Consider the following 16082-nt stretch of genomic DNA (forward strand, 5'->3'; position numbering starts at 1 on the left):
AGTTTTTCTCCTGTAATTGAGATCTAATCTTAATGCATTATGGTCAGAAAAGATGCTTGGAATGATTTCGATTTTTTTTAATTTATCAAGGTTACATTTATGGCCCAGGATGTGATTTATCCTGGAGAAGGTTCCATGAGCACTTGAGAAAAAAGGTGAAATTCATTGTTTTGGGGTGAAATGTCCTATAGATATCAATTAGGTCTAACTGGTCTATTGTATCATCTAAAGTTTGTGTTTCTTTGTTAATTTTCTGTTTAGTTGATCTGTCCATAGGTGTGAGTGGGGTATTAAAGTCTCCCACTATTATTGTGTTATTGTTAATTTCCCCTTTCATACTTGTTAGCATTTGTCTTACATATTGCGGTGCTCCTATATTGGGTGCATATATATTTATAATTGTTATATCTTCTTCTTGGATTGATCCTTTGATCATTATGTAGTGGCCTTCTTTGTCTCTTTTCACAGCCTTTGTTTTAAAGTCTATTTTATTGGATATGAGTATTGCCACTCCTGCTTTCTTTTGGTCTCTATTTGCGTGGAATATCTTTTTCCAGCCCTTCACTTTCAGTCTGTATGTGTCCCTTGGTATTGTAAAGTAAAATAAAGTAAAAATAAAAATTTTTAAAAAAATTTAAAAAAATAAAACAAACAAACAAACAAGTACCAACCCTGTTGATGGCATTTTATGCACTTTTTATGCATACAAACAACGAACAAATAAATTTAACTAACTCTCTTTTTAATACTGCTCCATATAGAACTTGTGATTGCTTTTTTACCATTTACACTATGAATCAGTCTTTAAAAAAAAAAGAAGTGTTACCTCTGGCTTCTAGCCTGAGCCAAAATACCACACCCTGCTCTCTGGCCTGTCCACAGGAAAACATGGAACCAAAACATTTGATTCTTTATATACTACTTGGCCCTTCTTGATCTTACCTATGGTGCTCAGATGGTAAAGCGTCTGCCTACAATGCAGGAGACACAGGTTTGATCCCTGGGTCGGGAAGACCCTTTGGAGAAGGAAATGGCAAACCACTCCAGTACTCTTGCCTGGAAAATCCCATGGACGGAGGAGCGTGGTAGGCTACAGTCCATGAGGTCACAAAGAGTTGGACACGACTTAGCGACTTCACTTTCGGTTTTCCATATAGTATAAGAAATAAGATTGGTTTCTTTGAATTTATTCATTCTCCTAACTCCAGGGCCCCATCTGGATAACTTAATCCAGATGTTCATATCATGGTGATGTCTGGTCTAAACATGGGTCAGCTACACTGCATTTTATGCTGAAAACCTACACCTCATATCTCTCACTTGATAAAAGTAGAGATGGACTTTTGGTATACATAGGAATGATCTATCTAAGGTCTTATCTATCTATATATCTTTTTGCACATATCTGCAATATACAAACTCTCTTATATACTTAAAACCTGATAGTACATCACTGATTGGCCAAATTGTTTTTTAAACAGTGTACTTTTTGGAGAAATAAAATGTTTTCTCATTTATTATAGTCTAGTCTTGGCCATTTATCAAGTTAAATAATATGAAAATGTTAAATCAAAAAATAATTCAAAAAATTTTAAACTTAATCTCTTTTCAAATCTACTAATAAATATAATTATTTTAATTATATCAGGCTTCTTGGTTTCTCCCCCAAGGACTACAGTTTTAAGCCCCATAGAAGAAGTCTCTGTAGTTAAGTATATATATATTTTTTTTTTTCCAAAGTAAGCTTGATTGTCCATACACACCAAGAAACATTTATTTTTTTATTTTACCAGAGAAAAAGAATAACTCCAAGTATTTAAGTTCTCTGTAATAAAATTTGTGAAGTGGTAAAAATAACCTCATGAGAGAATAAGAAGGAGAAATTAAGAAAACACAGCAAACAAAAAAACACTACAATCCCAAGCTAATGTGTGATAAACTCTTGTTTTCATTCTCGTCTCTTCCAAGGAAACCTATTGGCATAAGATATAAAAATTTAACTTTAATCACATAATACAGAGATGAGGTGACAGATTAAAGATGTCTGGAAATGTTCTTACCAACACCTTAAGGCTGGTGTATAATAATGTGTCCTAACCACTAAGTCCTTAGGATATTAACAGGTATTTCATAAATGAAGGGATGAATGGTCACACATGCTAGAAAACTGCCAGCTTTAACAAAATTGACCAGGTTTCTTTACTGCAGAACTTCAAAGCCTTTAATGGGCTTGTGCGCACTGTGAATCTCCCAGAGCAGGTACCAAGGCAGCAAATTCATCTTACCACAGAGCTCTATTACTATCTCCCAGGAGGCTACTTTATCAAAAGTAGTTTGGGAAAGGTTGAAACATACAGGTGCCCCATACAGGTGGTTAGGTGATTTACTCCTAGAGCCAATATTAGGAATTTGACATGGCACAAAAACAATGCACCATCATGTACCAATCACCCAAGACTCCCTCTAGTGTCCCACATACAGTGGGTGAGGGGAGCATGGGGGAGGGAAGTGGTGAAGGGTTTTTCCTGCCTGCTTTTCTTACACACCTGTTTCTGGAGTCTGAAATCTCCATACTTAGGCAGCTGAGCTGGAGGCTTGGGCTGAGCGCTGGGCTCAGTGTTTACAATGTGATGGGAAATCTGGCAGACAAAGAAGCAGTCTCCTTCATTAACAGTGACTTGAGCATTCCCAGACCCCCATCAGCTCCTCAGTCACCAAGCCCCAGAGCAAGCAAGAAACCTACATTGAGCAGCTCAGATAAGAACTGCTGATAATGCAGCACAGTTCACAACCAGGAAGTAACTACTGTCACTTGCGCAGCAGGAGAAACATAAGGAGGTTGGTCACAAAAGCCTTTTCAGACAAGTCTTTCATGCATTCATCCAGGTGACTCCCAAGCCCCACTCAGAAACCAGTAGCTGGTAGATAAGCACCTCCGGAATGTCCACTAATTCTGTTGTGACAGTTTTACTGTTGGTCCAAATCAGGAGTCAGCTCATCTAGGTCCTTCTAGGGTATGTGGTGAAAGTCTCAATTGCCAGTGCAATGGATCCCTGTCTTCCCATGCACACAGATACTTTGACTGCAACTACAGGAAAGGGGAGAAACCTTCAGAAAATGGACCTTGGCTCTACTGTTTACCAACTATGTCACCATGGGTGACTTGCTTAACCCCTGTATGGTTCAATTTCCTCATCTGCTTTTCTAAAAGGTTAATAGAAGGGGGCGGCAGAGGATGAGATTGACGGCATAACCAACTCAATGGACGTGAATCTGAGCAAATTCTAGAAGATAGTGAAGGACAGGAGAGCCTGGCACACTGCAGTCCATGGGGTTACAAAGAGTCAGACACGACTTTGCAACTGAACAATAACAACAAAATATCTGTACCTATATCATAGGATTTTTGTGAAGATTAACTACTATATTGAAAGCACTTAAGGGGCTTCCAAGGAGGTCCAGTGGTTAAGACTCTGTGCTTCCAATGCAGGGGGCCTGGGCTCGATCCCTGGTTGGGGAAACAAGATACCACATCCTGCACAACATGGCCAAAAAAAAAAAAAAAAAAAGAAAACCGAGAAAGAACATAGCACAAATTCGTGCTGTATTGTAGATGCTCAATAAACACAGTAATTTAAATCCCACGCTCCAGCAGCCCAGGACTGTGGCCGCGGTCCTGTGTTCCTGCTGGGACGTCAAGCACAACTTCCTGCTGGGAAGGCAAGTTTGCTGGGAAGTTGAATCCAAAGAATAGCAAGGAGAGGTAAGAAAGGCTTCCTCAGTGATCAATGCAAAGAAAGAGAGGAAAACAATAGAATGGGAAAGACTAGAGAGCTCTTCAATAAAATTAGAGACACCAAGGGAACATTTCATGCAAAGATGGGCACAATAAAGGACAGAAATGGTATGGACCTAACAGAAGAAGATATTAAGAAGAGGTGGCAAGGATACACAGGAGAACTATACAAAAAAAGATCTTCATGACCCAGATAACCAGGATGGTGTGATCACTCACCTAGAGGGAGACATCCTAGAATGCGAAGTCAAGTGGGCCTTAGGAAGTATCACTACGAACAAAGCTGGTGGAGCTGATGGAATTCCAGTTGAGCTATTTCAAATCCTGAAAGATGATGCTGTGAAAGTGCTGCACTCAATATGCCAGCAAATTTGGAAAACTCAGCAGTGGCCACAGGACTGGAAAAGGTCAGTTTTCATTCCAATCCCAAAGAAAGGCAATGCCAAAGAATGCTCAAACTACCACACAATTGCACTCATCTCACATGTTAGCAAAGCGATGCTCAAAATTCTCCAAGCCAGGCTTCAACAGTTCATGAACCGTGAACTTCCAGATGTCCAAGCTGGATATAGAAAAGGCAGAGGAACCAGAGATCAAATTGCCGACATATGTTGGATCATCAAAAAAAGCAAGAGAGTTCCAGAAAAACATCTACTTCTGCTTTGTTGACTATGCCAAAGCCTTTGACTGTGTGGATCACAACAAACTGTGGAAAATTCTGAAAGAGATGGGAATACCAGACCACCTTACCTGCCTCCTGAAAAATCTGTATGCAGGTCAGGAAGCAACAGTTAGAAATGGACATGGAACAACAATCTGGTTCCAAATAGGGAAAGGAGTACATCAAGGCTATATATTGTCACCCTGCTTATTTAACGTATATGCAGAGTACACCATGAGAAATGCTGGACTGGATGAAGCACAAGCTGGAATCAAGATTTCCGGGAGAAATATCAATAACCTCAGATATGCAGATTACACCACCCTTATGGCAGAAATTGAAGAACTAAAGAGCTTCTTGATGAAAGTGAAACAGGAGAGTGAAAAAGTTAGCTTAAAACTCAACATTAAAAAAACTAAGATCATAGCATCCAGTCCCATCACTTCATGCAAATAGATGGGGAAACAATAGAAACAGTGACAGACTTTATTTTCTTGGGCTCCAAAATCACAGCAGATGGTGACTGAAGCCATGAAATTAAAAGACGCTTACTCCTTGGAAGAAAAGCTATAACCAACCTAGACAGCATATTGAAAAGCAGAGACATTATTTTGCCAACAAAGGTCTGTCTAATCAAAGCTATGGTTTGTCCACTAGTCTTGTATGGATGTGAGGGTTGGACTATAAATAAAGCTGAGCACTGAAGAACTGATGCTTTTGAACTGTGGTGTTGGAGAAGACTCTTGAGAGTCCCTTCTAAAGGAGATCAGTCCTGGGTGTTCTTTGGAAGGAATGATGCTAAAGCTGAAACTCCATTACTTTGGCCACCTGATGCAAAGAACTGATTCATCTGAAAAGACCCTGATGTTGGGAAAAATTGAAGGCAGGAGGAGAAGATGACAACAGAGGATGAGATGGTTGGATGGTATCACCGATTCAATAGACATGAGTTTGAGCAAGCTCTGGGATTTGGTGATGGACAGGGAGGCCTGGCGTGCTACAGTCCATGGGGTTGCAAAGAGTCAGACATGACTGAGTGACTAAACTGAATAATTTAAATAAGTAGAAATCATAGCCAAAGAAGGACAAGGATGGAACTAAAACCTTTGGTAGTAATGCACACATGTTCAGTCATGTCCAACTTTTTGTGACCCTGTGGACTATATCCCATCAGGCTCCTCTGTCTGTGGGATTTTCCAGACAAGAATACATGAGTGGGTTGCCATTTCCTACTCCAGGGGATCTTCACAACCTAGGGGTCAAACTGGCGTCTCTTGTGTATCCTGCATTGGCAGGCAGACTCTTTACCACTGTGCCACCTGGGAAGCCCCTGAACTAAAGCTTAGCAGGAGATAAATAGTGGAAATTCAATAAACACTTGTTGGTTAACCAATCTCTCATAAAGCTAATGCTGGACTATTGGAAAAATAAGTTCTCACTTGTTTATATGTGGGTCAGGAGGAATAGGGCTTTTAATTACCCTAAAAACTGAAGGAAGAAGCCAATGTCTCATGGTATTTGCATCTTAAGGTTGAGTGGACACTAAAGACCATCTAATTCTCTAAAAGAAGGACAAATCAATGTTACAAATGGTTTCAGTCACTCAGCGAGTCCTGAGATGCACCATATGGAAAGGTATGCTCTGAACTATCCAGAGCAAGGAGGTAAAAAATGAGACTGTGCATAGAGACATTTGTCAACATTTTCTGCCGAAAGTTGTTAGAGGGTCCTTAAAGATAGTTTCTTCAGCAGCAATTAATGAAAGGAAGGATCTGTAGCACCCTTTACCACACTCTATGGATTTGCTGCTTGCTTCTCACTTTCAACTCTACAAAAAGTGATGAATAAAGACATAGTAGCACATGTCAAAAAGGCAGAATTCATTCACAAGTGAAACAGATTCAGGTGACATACTCTTCCACTCCTGCTAGATCAGCTCACTGTCCCAAAGGAAAATACCATCCTAAAAAAAGAACTGTGAACCCAAACCACAGCACTAAACCCATGCTGATGACCATTTATTTTTAGTTTATATAGAAAACCGCTCCTAAATTACCAAGGAAAATATAGGCACTCAATGTACACATACTTCACAGAATATACATGTTCCCTAGCCACAATCAGAGAGGCACCCCTTCTGCTCCTCTTTGTGTGAAAAACCACATGCAACCCTCCATAGCCAAGACTGAACTGTTTCACACATTTGCTTAAGGAGACTATCTCTTCCATCTGAGGCTGGGGGCTGGCTGGATAGGAAGAAATTCAGCCATGCTCTGCTCTCCCAGTCCAGTCTAGACATCATGTTGGAAACCTGACTGGCCAGTTCGGTGGTGATCAACCCGTGCAAAGGAAGCACAGTGGGAGGACAACTCCCTACGGAAAGACAATATACAAAAATCAATGTTGTCTCCTACCTGTGATGGACAAGGTCTTGGAGGGAGCGCAGGTGGTGGAGGTAACAATCCTGACTTTGAAGCTGAAAAGAAAAACACACACTGTTAAGGACCACCAGTGAGGGGGCGGAGGGAAGCCCTCTTTCACTTGTAAAACAGGAAGAGCTATCGCATTTAACTGGTTTAAACTTTTAATATCTGTGGGCTAAATTAAAAAAAAAAAAAAACCACATGCTATTCCAATCCCTTTTTCACTTCCATCCTATTCAAAGTCCAAATATTTATATAGGCTGTTGTAATTAAGATAATGTAAAACAGTAAGGAAATGACACCCTTTGATCAAAAAGGCCGGGATGTAGAACAGGATGGACAGTCAATCCCTCATTATTCTGATATTAATTATTTAGTTTCATATACTCTAGGCCCTTTGGCTCCTCGCCTGTTTCTCACAAGCTCTCAGCCATTACACTGCTCATTAGCTTGAGCTGGGAGCCAGAACCCTAATAAGGCACCGCTGCTGCCCTGTAAGTCAGTGGGTCTGACAGCAGTAGGGGAGGCTGAAAATGATGGACGAAAATGATATTTAGGGATTCTTCAAAGATCTCAATTTCTGGTAATTAAACCTGTTTCTAAAGTAATCTGGCCCCATTTGAAGCATATTCTGAAAGAAAGTTTCATTCTAACTTTTAAAAAAAATTTATGAGATATAGAGAAAACTGGAGTTAAGCCAAGAATGTCTGAGTTGTAAATTAACAATGAAAACAAACATCTGCTATTGAATTATAAATAAGGCTCATGATCACATGTAAGAAATGAGTTTATTATCACACACTGGTCAAGTAAAACCACATTCTTTACAAACTTTGAAAAGTGTACTGTGCTCTATATAACTATAGGCAGTTTACTTCCAAATCTGTAATACGTGTGTTAATATTTGGACAACTTTCTATGCCTTAAAAATAAATCACAGCAATGTGCCGAGAACATAAAAGTTTTTGCAAATCACTTTTGATTTGATCCAGCTAGATCAGATAAGCTAGAATATGGAGTTCAGGGCTTTCCACAAAGGTAACTCAGAGTAATTTCATAGAGATTTTCCTCCTGAGCCAGTGCATGAATACAGTACAACCAAGTTTGCCCATCAGCAATTTCTCTCAATCTGTCTTTCATTAAAATTTATTAAACACATCAGTAAGTCAAAACTCCAAAAAGGGTGAGACCATGAAGAGCCTTCAGAAACAAACTATGTAGCAACAGAAAATGACAAAAGTCTCAGAAATTATCTACCTCAGGGCCCCCACTCTATGGGTCCTCAGAGTCTGGGTCTTTAAATTACCAGTTATTTTTTAAAATAAAACAAAAATAAACACAAAATCTATGCTTGCCTTTAAAGGAAAGGCCTTTTACCAGAATGAAGTTTATGTTAAACCAACCCTTCATTAACAAAACAGGACTAAGAAATGATCAGACATTTAATTAAATGAGATCTGATTCCAGTCAAGATGGAGTAACGGAAGCCAGATTTACCCTCCTTTTTGAAAAAGCCAAAAACAAATATATACATGTTTTTTACATAAAATAAACAGTTTCTTTGACACTAGGAAATCAGGCAACAAAAGACAGTGATTCCTGAGAGACAGAAACAAACCAGGTGAGTCATGTGATTCACTGTCCCTGCTGACAGCCCTGCAAGTTACTGGAAAAAAGAATCTGCCTCTAGACTCATGTCTGATTAATTTCATTTTTATTAATTTTTCAAAAACGAATGCCCTATTTTTATAAATGATATTAAGGTGTGCTTCCGAATATACTTTTGGATAAAATTATATCATAAATATTAACAAATATAAACAAGGGTCCCTATAGTCAAAGCTATGGTTTTTCTAGTAGTCACGTAGGGATATGAGAGCTGGACCATAAAGAAGGCTGAGCTCCAAAGAATTGATGCTTTCAAACTGTGGTTCTGAAGAAGACTCTTAAGTGTTCCTTGCACAAGGAGATCAAACCAGTCAATCCTAAAGGAAATCAACCCTGACTATTTATTGGAAGGACTGATGCTGAAGCCGAAGCTCCAATACTTTGGCTATCTGTTGCAAAGTGCCAACTCTTTAGAAAAATCCCTGATGCTGGGAAAGACTGAAAGCAAAAAGAGAAGGGGACAGCAGAGGATGAGATGGTTACATAACATCACCAACTCAAAGGACATGAGCTTGAGCAAACTCAGGGAGATTGTGAAGGACAGGGAGTCTGGAGTGCTACAGTCCATGGGGTTGCAGAGTCAGACATGATTTAGTGACTGAACAACAGCAACATGATCTCAAGGATAATGTATACAGTATTTCACTGCGAAGCGTGGCATCTGCTGTATGTTTGTTCTCAGTTCAGTTCAGTCGCTCAGTCGTGTCCAACTCTTTGCGACCCATGAACTGCGGCACGCCAGGCCTCCCTGTCCATCACCAACTCCTGGAGTTCACCCAAACTCATGTCCATCGAGTCGGTGATGCCATCCAACCATCTCATACTCTGTTGTCCTCTTCTCCTCCTGCCCTCAATCTTTCCCAGCATCAGGGTCTTTGCAAATGAGTCAGCTCTTCGCATCAGGTGGCCAAAGTATTGGAGTTTTAGCTTCAACATCAGTCCTTCCAATGAATACCCAGGACTAATCTCCTTAGGATGGACTGGTTGGATCTCCTTGCAGTCCAAGGAACTCTCAAGAGTCTTCTCCAACACCACACTTCAAAAGCATCAATTCTTTGGCACTCAGCTTTCTTCACAGCCAACTCTCACATACATACACGACCACTGGAAAAACCACAGACTTGACTAGATGGACCTTTGTTGACAAAGTGATGTCTCTGCTTTTTAATATGCTGTCTAGGTTGGTCATAACTTTCTTTCCAAGGAGTAAGCGTCTTTTAATTTCATGGCTGCAATCACCATCTGCAGTGATTTTGGAGCCCCCCCAAATAAACTGTGACACTGTTTCCACTGTTTTCCCATCTATTTGCCATGAAATGATGGGACCAGATGCCATGATCTTAGTTTTCTGAATGTTGAGCTTTAAGTCAACTTTTTCACTCTCTTCTTTCACTTTCATCAAGAGGATCTTTAATTCTTCACTTTCTGCCATAAGGGTGGTATCATCTGCATGTCTGAGGTTAGTGATATTTCTCCCAGCAATCTTGATTCCAGCTTGTGCTTCCTCCAGCCCAGCATTTCTCATGATGTACTCTGCATAGAAGTTAAATAAGCAGGGTGACAATATATAGCCTTGACGTACTCCTTTTCCTATTTGGAACCAATCTGTTGTTCCATGTCCAGTTCTAACTGTTGCTTCCTGACCTGCAAACAGGTTTCTCAAGAGGCAGGTCAGGTGGTCTGGTATTCCCATCTCTTTCAGAGTTTTCCACGGTCTGTGATGATCCACACAGTCAAAGGCTTTGGCATAGTCAATAAAGCAGAAATAGATGTTTTTGTGGAGCTCTCTTGCTTTTTGATGATCCAGCGGATGTTGGCAATTTGATCTCTGGTTCCTCTGCCTTTTCTATATCCAGCTTGAACATCTGGAAGTTCATGGTTCACGTATCACTGAACCCTGGCTTGGAGAATTTTAAGCATCACTTTACTAGTGTGTGAGATGAGTGCAATTGTGCGGTAGTTTGAGCATTCTTTGGCATTGCCTTTCTTTGGGATTGGAATGAAAACTGACCTTTTCCAGTCCTGTGGCCACTGCTGAGTTTTCCAAATTTGCTGGCATATTGAGTGCAGCACTTTCACAGCATCATCTTTCAGGATTTGAAATAGCTCAACTGGAATTCCATCACCTCCACTAGCTGTGTTCGTAGTGATACTTCCTAAGGCCCACTTGACTTTGCATTCCAGGTTGTCTGGCTCTAGGTGAGTGATCACACCATCGTGATTATCCGGGTTGTGAAGATCTTTGTATAGTTCTTCTGTGTATTCTTGCTACCTCTTCTTAATATCTTCTGCTTCTGTTAGGTCCCGACCACTTCTGTCCTTTATAGAGCCCATCTTTGCATGAAATGTTCCCTTGGTATTTCTAATTTTCTTGAAGAGATCTCTAAGCTTTCCCATTCTATTGTTTTCCTCTATTTCTTTGCATTGATCACTGAGGAAGGCTCTCTTCTCTCTCCTTGCTATTCTTTGGAACTCTGCATTCAAATGGGTATATCTTTCCTTTTGTCCTTTGCTTTTCATTTCCCTTGTTTTCACAGCTATTTGTAAGGCCTCCTCAGACAGCCATTTTGCTTTTTTGCATTCCCTTAATATATTACAAAAATTCCCATCTATTTTGAGACTTTTTATGATAATTCATTACTGAATATTGAACCAAATCCACATTTCCATCTGTTGAGATGATGCTACGATTTTTCCTTATGATTTGTTAATATGATAAATTATACTATGAATGTCTTAAGACACTCATACACCCCTAGGATAATCCCAACTTTGTCAGGTTTTACTATCTGCTAGGCTGAGTTGGCTAATATTTGTTAAGGATTTTTGTAACTATATTTATGAGTTAGACTAACAAGTGAATTTCCTTTCTCATATGGTCCTCTGGTGTGTTTGATTTGGCTCGAGAATGATCCCTTTGTCTATACTCTGGAATAGGGTGTATGAGATCAAAAATTGTTGCTGTTGTTGAATATCAGTTAAAACATGACATCAGAACCATCTGGGCCTCAGTTTTCCTTAAAACAAGATTTTTAATGATTTTACTTCTTTAAATGTTACAGGATTATTCAGACTTTCTAATTCTTAAAGTCATTTTTGATAAATGATATTTTTTAGACAGTTACTCATTTTGCCTAATAAATTTTCACATTTATTGCCATAAAGGTGCTCAAAACCCCCTTATCATCTTAATCTCTGCAAAGGAAATCTTTTTCCATTCCTATATACTGTTTGTGTCATCACTGTGGTTTTCCTTCATCAATCTCACCTGACGTTTGTCAAGTTTAATTCTCTTTTCAAAAAGCCAACTTTGAACTTTTTGTGTCTCTGAATTATATGCTTGCTTTCTGTTCAGTTTGTGTCTGCTCATCTCCTTCCATTTACTTTCTTTGGGCTTATCCTATTCTTTTTCTAGCTTAAACTGGTTGCTTGGCTCATTATTTTTCAGCTTTTCTTCTAACATAAGCATCTAGCATTTTAACTTTCTTCCAAGTATCTCTTTAATATACTCCCATAGGTTTTGATATGTGATACCATTCAGTTTTTAAATTTCCCCAATTTCCATTACAATTTCTTTTATAATAGTAACTTCTTTCTGAAGTTCATCCTTTAGAATTTCCTTTGTTGAGTGTCTATTAGTAGGAAGTTTAGTCAACTTAACTAAAAACTATTTTGCCCTCATTCTTGAAAGATGATTTCACTGAGTACAAAATTCTAGATTGACAGCTATTTTCCCCCAAAAAACATTGAAAATAACATTTCCCTGTCTTCTGGCCTCCATTATTGCTGTTGAGAAGTCAGATGTCAATGGAATCACTGTTTTTCAGTAGGTAGGCTGTCTTCTGTCTGGTTGCTTTTAAGATCTACTGTTTTTGGTATTCTGCAGTACCAAACGTACTTTATACCTGCCCATGTATTTCTTCATTTTGCTTTTCTTTCATAAGTTGCTAAGCACTGTCAGAATTTCTGAACTATGTGGCATCCCAGTAACTTTGGGAAATATTAAATGACTTTTCAGTCTTTGTACTACTTTCTTTCACTTCTCCTTCTGAAGCTCTTTGTTTAACTGTGTGGTATTCTGGATAATTTTCTAAAACCTGCTGTCCAATTAACCAGTTCCCTCTTCAACTCTTCAACTGTACTTAATGATCTAATAAGCCAGTCTTTGATTTTATTTAAATTACTATATTTTTCATTTCTAGGAGTTCTATTTGGTCTTTTTTTCAAAAGGCCTTTTTCATTCTTATAATTGATTGGCTACTTACTCATTTTCTTCATTTTTCTTTAAATATACCAAACATATTACTTAGTCTATGTCTGATAATCCCAAAAACTAAGGGATTGGTATTTTCCACTGTTTTTTTGCTTCTGCTGGCTCTCTCCTCATTGTGTTCCATTTGTTTGAGTGCTTGGCAACCTTTAACTCTGAATACATATTCCTTGGAAATTTACCTATAGGAATACTTCAGGGCCTGAGAGGAAAATGGGTTCCTCCTCTATTACTCCTGCTAGAAACCTAAAGGCACTATCAACCCGGGCCACTTTGGACTGAAATCTTGGCTTGATAATGTGTAGGATTCCTCATTTCTGCTGTCTTAATATTGTGTTCAATGTCCTATAAATATGACCTTTGTGTAGAGATAGTAGTTTAAATATTTGCAATTAATCTCACTCATACCTCATCAACAGAATAGTGACAAGAACTGTTTATATTTTTTGTTTAAATTGTTTACATTTGTAATTGGGAAAAAGGATAGATGACTGATAGCTAAATGAGCAGTAGAGAAGGCAGCCAGTAACCAACCTGGACCATAGAAGCCCCCAGTTCTCAAGAACTAGTGACACCAAACTCTTCAAGAAGTAGGGGTAAAATGAGGAAAGTAGTAAAAAGTAAACAAAGTTAACTGATAGTGGATCCTATTTCCCACCCTTCAGAAGAAAGGTGTATCTCAACAAGACCCTTGACAATCTCGTTCCAGCTACACCTCATGCCGCTTTGGGCTTCAGGATCCCTGCTCCTGTGGTCCCTTCTGCCTGTTAGTCATCATGATCTGCCTTTAATTCACCTGGATAGCTCAGAATACAAATATTTGCTTGAACTAACATTAGAAAGAACTATACAATTATGTTCCACTGCCATATTTTTAAAAACTGACTGAAAGAGTTTAGGAGCAGTTAGATCCTGAGATTTTTCTCATACATTATGCACAGTTTCATCCTGTCTCTCACTCCAGAGAAAGGCCAGAAGTATTTTCTTCTCCAGGGAGGACCCAAGGCCCAGGGGCCATACTGACAACAGTAAATGTAGTACTCCGGATGTTGAGACACTTCCAGCCCTCTCCCTGTTTGCTTCCAGACTATTGCACCCAGAGACTAGAAGATAGTGCTCTGGGGAATTGGACCAGCCAGGATGGAAGATCTAGGTGTCAACATCAAGAGAAACCAACAAGATGGTCCAGCCTTACTCATGTATTCTATCAGCTTTTTAGACCCCATTCTTTAATATAAGCAGATGATAAATTACTGCCAGATATCTGCCCAAAATTTTCTAACCTAAGTTAGAACAATAAAAATAGAAAACAACTGACCTCAATGAAACAGATTAGCTCTACATGAGAAAAAAATTTAATGTTATTAACATCATCAGAATGATCATTCAGTTTATTCCAGAAATATTGAAACATTTACTGTGTGCCAGGCACTATTTAAGGTGCTGGAAATATATCAGTAGAAAAAAAAACACAGAAAAAAAGCTCTATCTTCATGAAGCTTATATACCACTGAGAAGACAGATAATGACGTAAGTGAGGGATAAAAGTTTTAATATAGTCATCAAGGAAAGCATCAAAAAGAGAAAAAATGCTATGTGTAAAGATAAAATAATGGGATGCTACTGAAAATAGAATATTCAAAAAATTAAAAACAGCACTTGAAATTTAAAACATGACAGCAGAAAGAAAAAAGTTTAACAGAAATATTCAAAGATAATCTAAGGAAATCGTAAAGAAAGCAGGTTAATATCCAAATAAAAGTTCCACCAAAAGAAATGGAGATATAGTAATAAATCAATTAACTAGTTCAAGAAAATTTGCTGGAAATGAAGAATATGAGTTTCTAAATTAAAAACATCCACTGGGTACTCAGGGATGGTGGAAGAAAACAGACCCATGGTAAGGTACATCAACATGAAATTTCAAAGAACTGTAGTTAGAAGATTCTACAATTTCCAAGCACAGGGCAGAAAAGGAGGGCAGGCTATATACAAAGGATCAAGTGTCCAAATAGTTTTAGATTTCTTATTATACCACTGGAACCTAGAATTCACTGGAGCACTACCATCAAAATTCTGAAGAAATAAGATTTCTAATCAATGATTATTTACCCAAACTAGCAGCCTGCATGATGGTTCAATCAGAGATATTTTTAGACATCCAGTGTCTCAAATTGAGCACCACATACCCTTTCCAGGAAAGTTACTCAATGGTACATGTTTGTGTGCTAAGTCACTTCATTTGTGTCCAACTCTTTGCAATCTCATGTACTGTAGCCCACCAGGCTCCTACGTTCATGGGATTCTCCAGCCAAGAATACTGGAGTGGGTTGCCATGCCCTCCTCCAGGGAATGTTCCCAACCCAGGGATCAAACCTACGTCTCTTACATCTCCTGCATTTGGAAGTGGGTTCTTTACCACTAAACAAGAGAATAAACCAAGAAAGACTAAGACATAACAGGATAAAGGAGATCCAACATGGGAGAAATAGGAAGGGAATCCTTGGATGACAGTGCAGGAGGATACCATGATGAAAACTAAATACCAGGCATAGAATACAATCATTTAAGATTTCTTCACTAAGATGAAACTGATAACTGATATTTCAGAATAAGAGTAACCTTAGAAAACTGAGAGAGTCTACAGTTGATTCATGGGAAAGTACACTAGAAACAAGATGAGTATTCACTCCAAAGCAAACAAAAACCTGTGCAACAGGAAAAGTGAAAACTTTCCTCTATGACTCATATAGCCACAAAAATAATATAAATACAATATTAATCTAACCAAAATGATAATAAAAGTATACTGGGAGGGTAGAAGAGGGGAAAGGTGATAGTAGAGAGAAGACAGTAGATGATGACTAAAACTGAAAAGTCAATTAGAGATTATACAGTATTTTATTTTGAAATATGAAGGAAATACCAAAATAATTAACATTAAAACTCTGTAGCAGAGTGCCTTCTCCCAAATCTTGAGATAAATCAATGGCCTCTGAGGAACTTCCCAGATCTCACTATGTCCCCCCAGTTCAGCATGGAGCCCTGGCCTTCCTTTCCATTATATCAGGATATCAGCTGTGATTGATTACCCCCTTTTCCAGGTTTTCCGCTCTCTTTCCAAAAGTTATGTCCACTCACCTTCAATCAAGAGAAGGGAAAACTAAGAATTCGCACTTATTCTACTTGGCTTAAGATTTGGACCATCAGTAAGAAATCTCAAGATTTACCTACTCACACACATGGCTCCTGGAAGGAGGCAGG

General features: G+C 38.8%; 1 protein-coding gene across 1 annotated transcript in view; it reads right to left on the reverse strand.

Moving 5' to 3' along the window:
- REPS2 (RALBP1 associated Eps domain containing 2) overlaps positions 1 to 16082 on the reverse strand; it is a 236098-nt gene that overhangs the window by 50329 nt on the left and 169687 nt on the right. Inside the window, exon 14 of the mRNA XM_068963320.1 lies at positions 6872 to 6933. Coding sequence (XP_068819421.1) covers positions 6872 to 6933 — 62 coding nt within the window. The remainder of the gene's footprint in view (positions 1 to 6871; positions 6934 to 16082) is intronic.

The sequence above is a fragment of the Capricornis sumatraensis genome, chromosome X (genome assembly GCF_032405125.1).
Source record: "Capricornis sumatraensis isolate serow.1 chromosome X, serow.2, whole genome shotgun sequence".
Classification (NCBI taxonomy): Eukaryota; Metazoa; Chordata; class Mammalia; order Artiodactyla; family Bovidae; genus Capricornis; species Capricornis sumatraensis.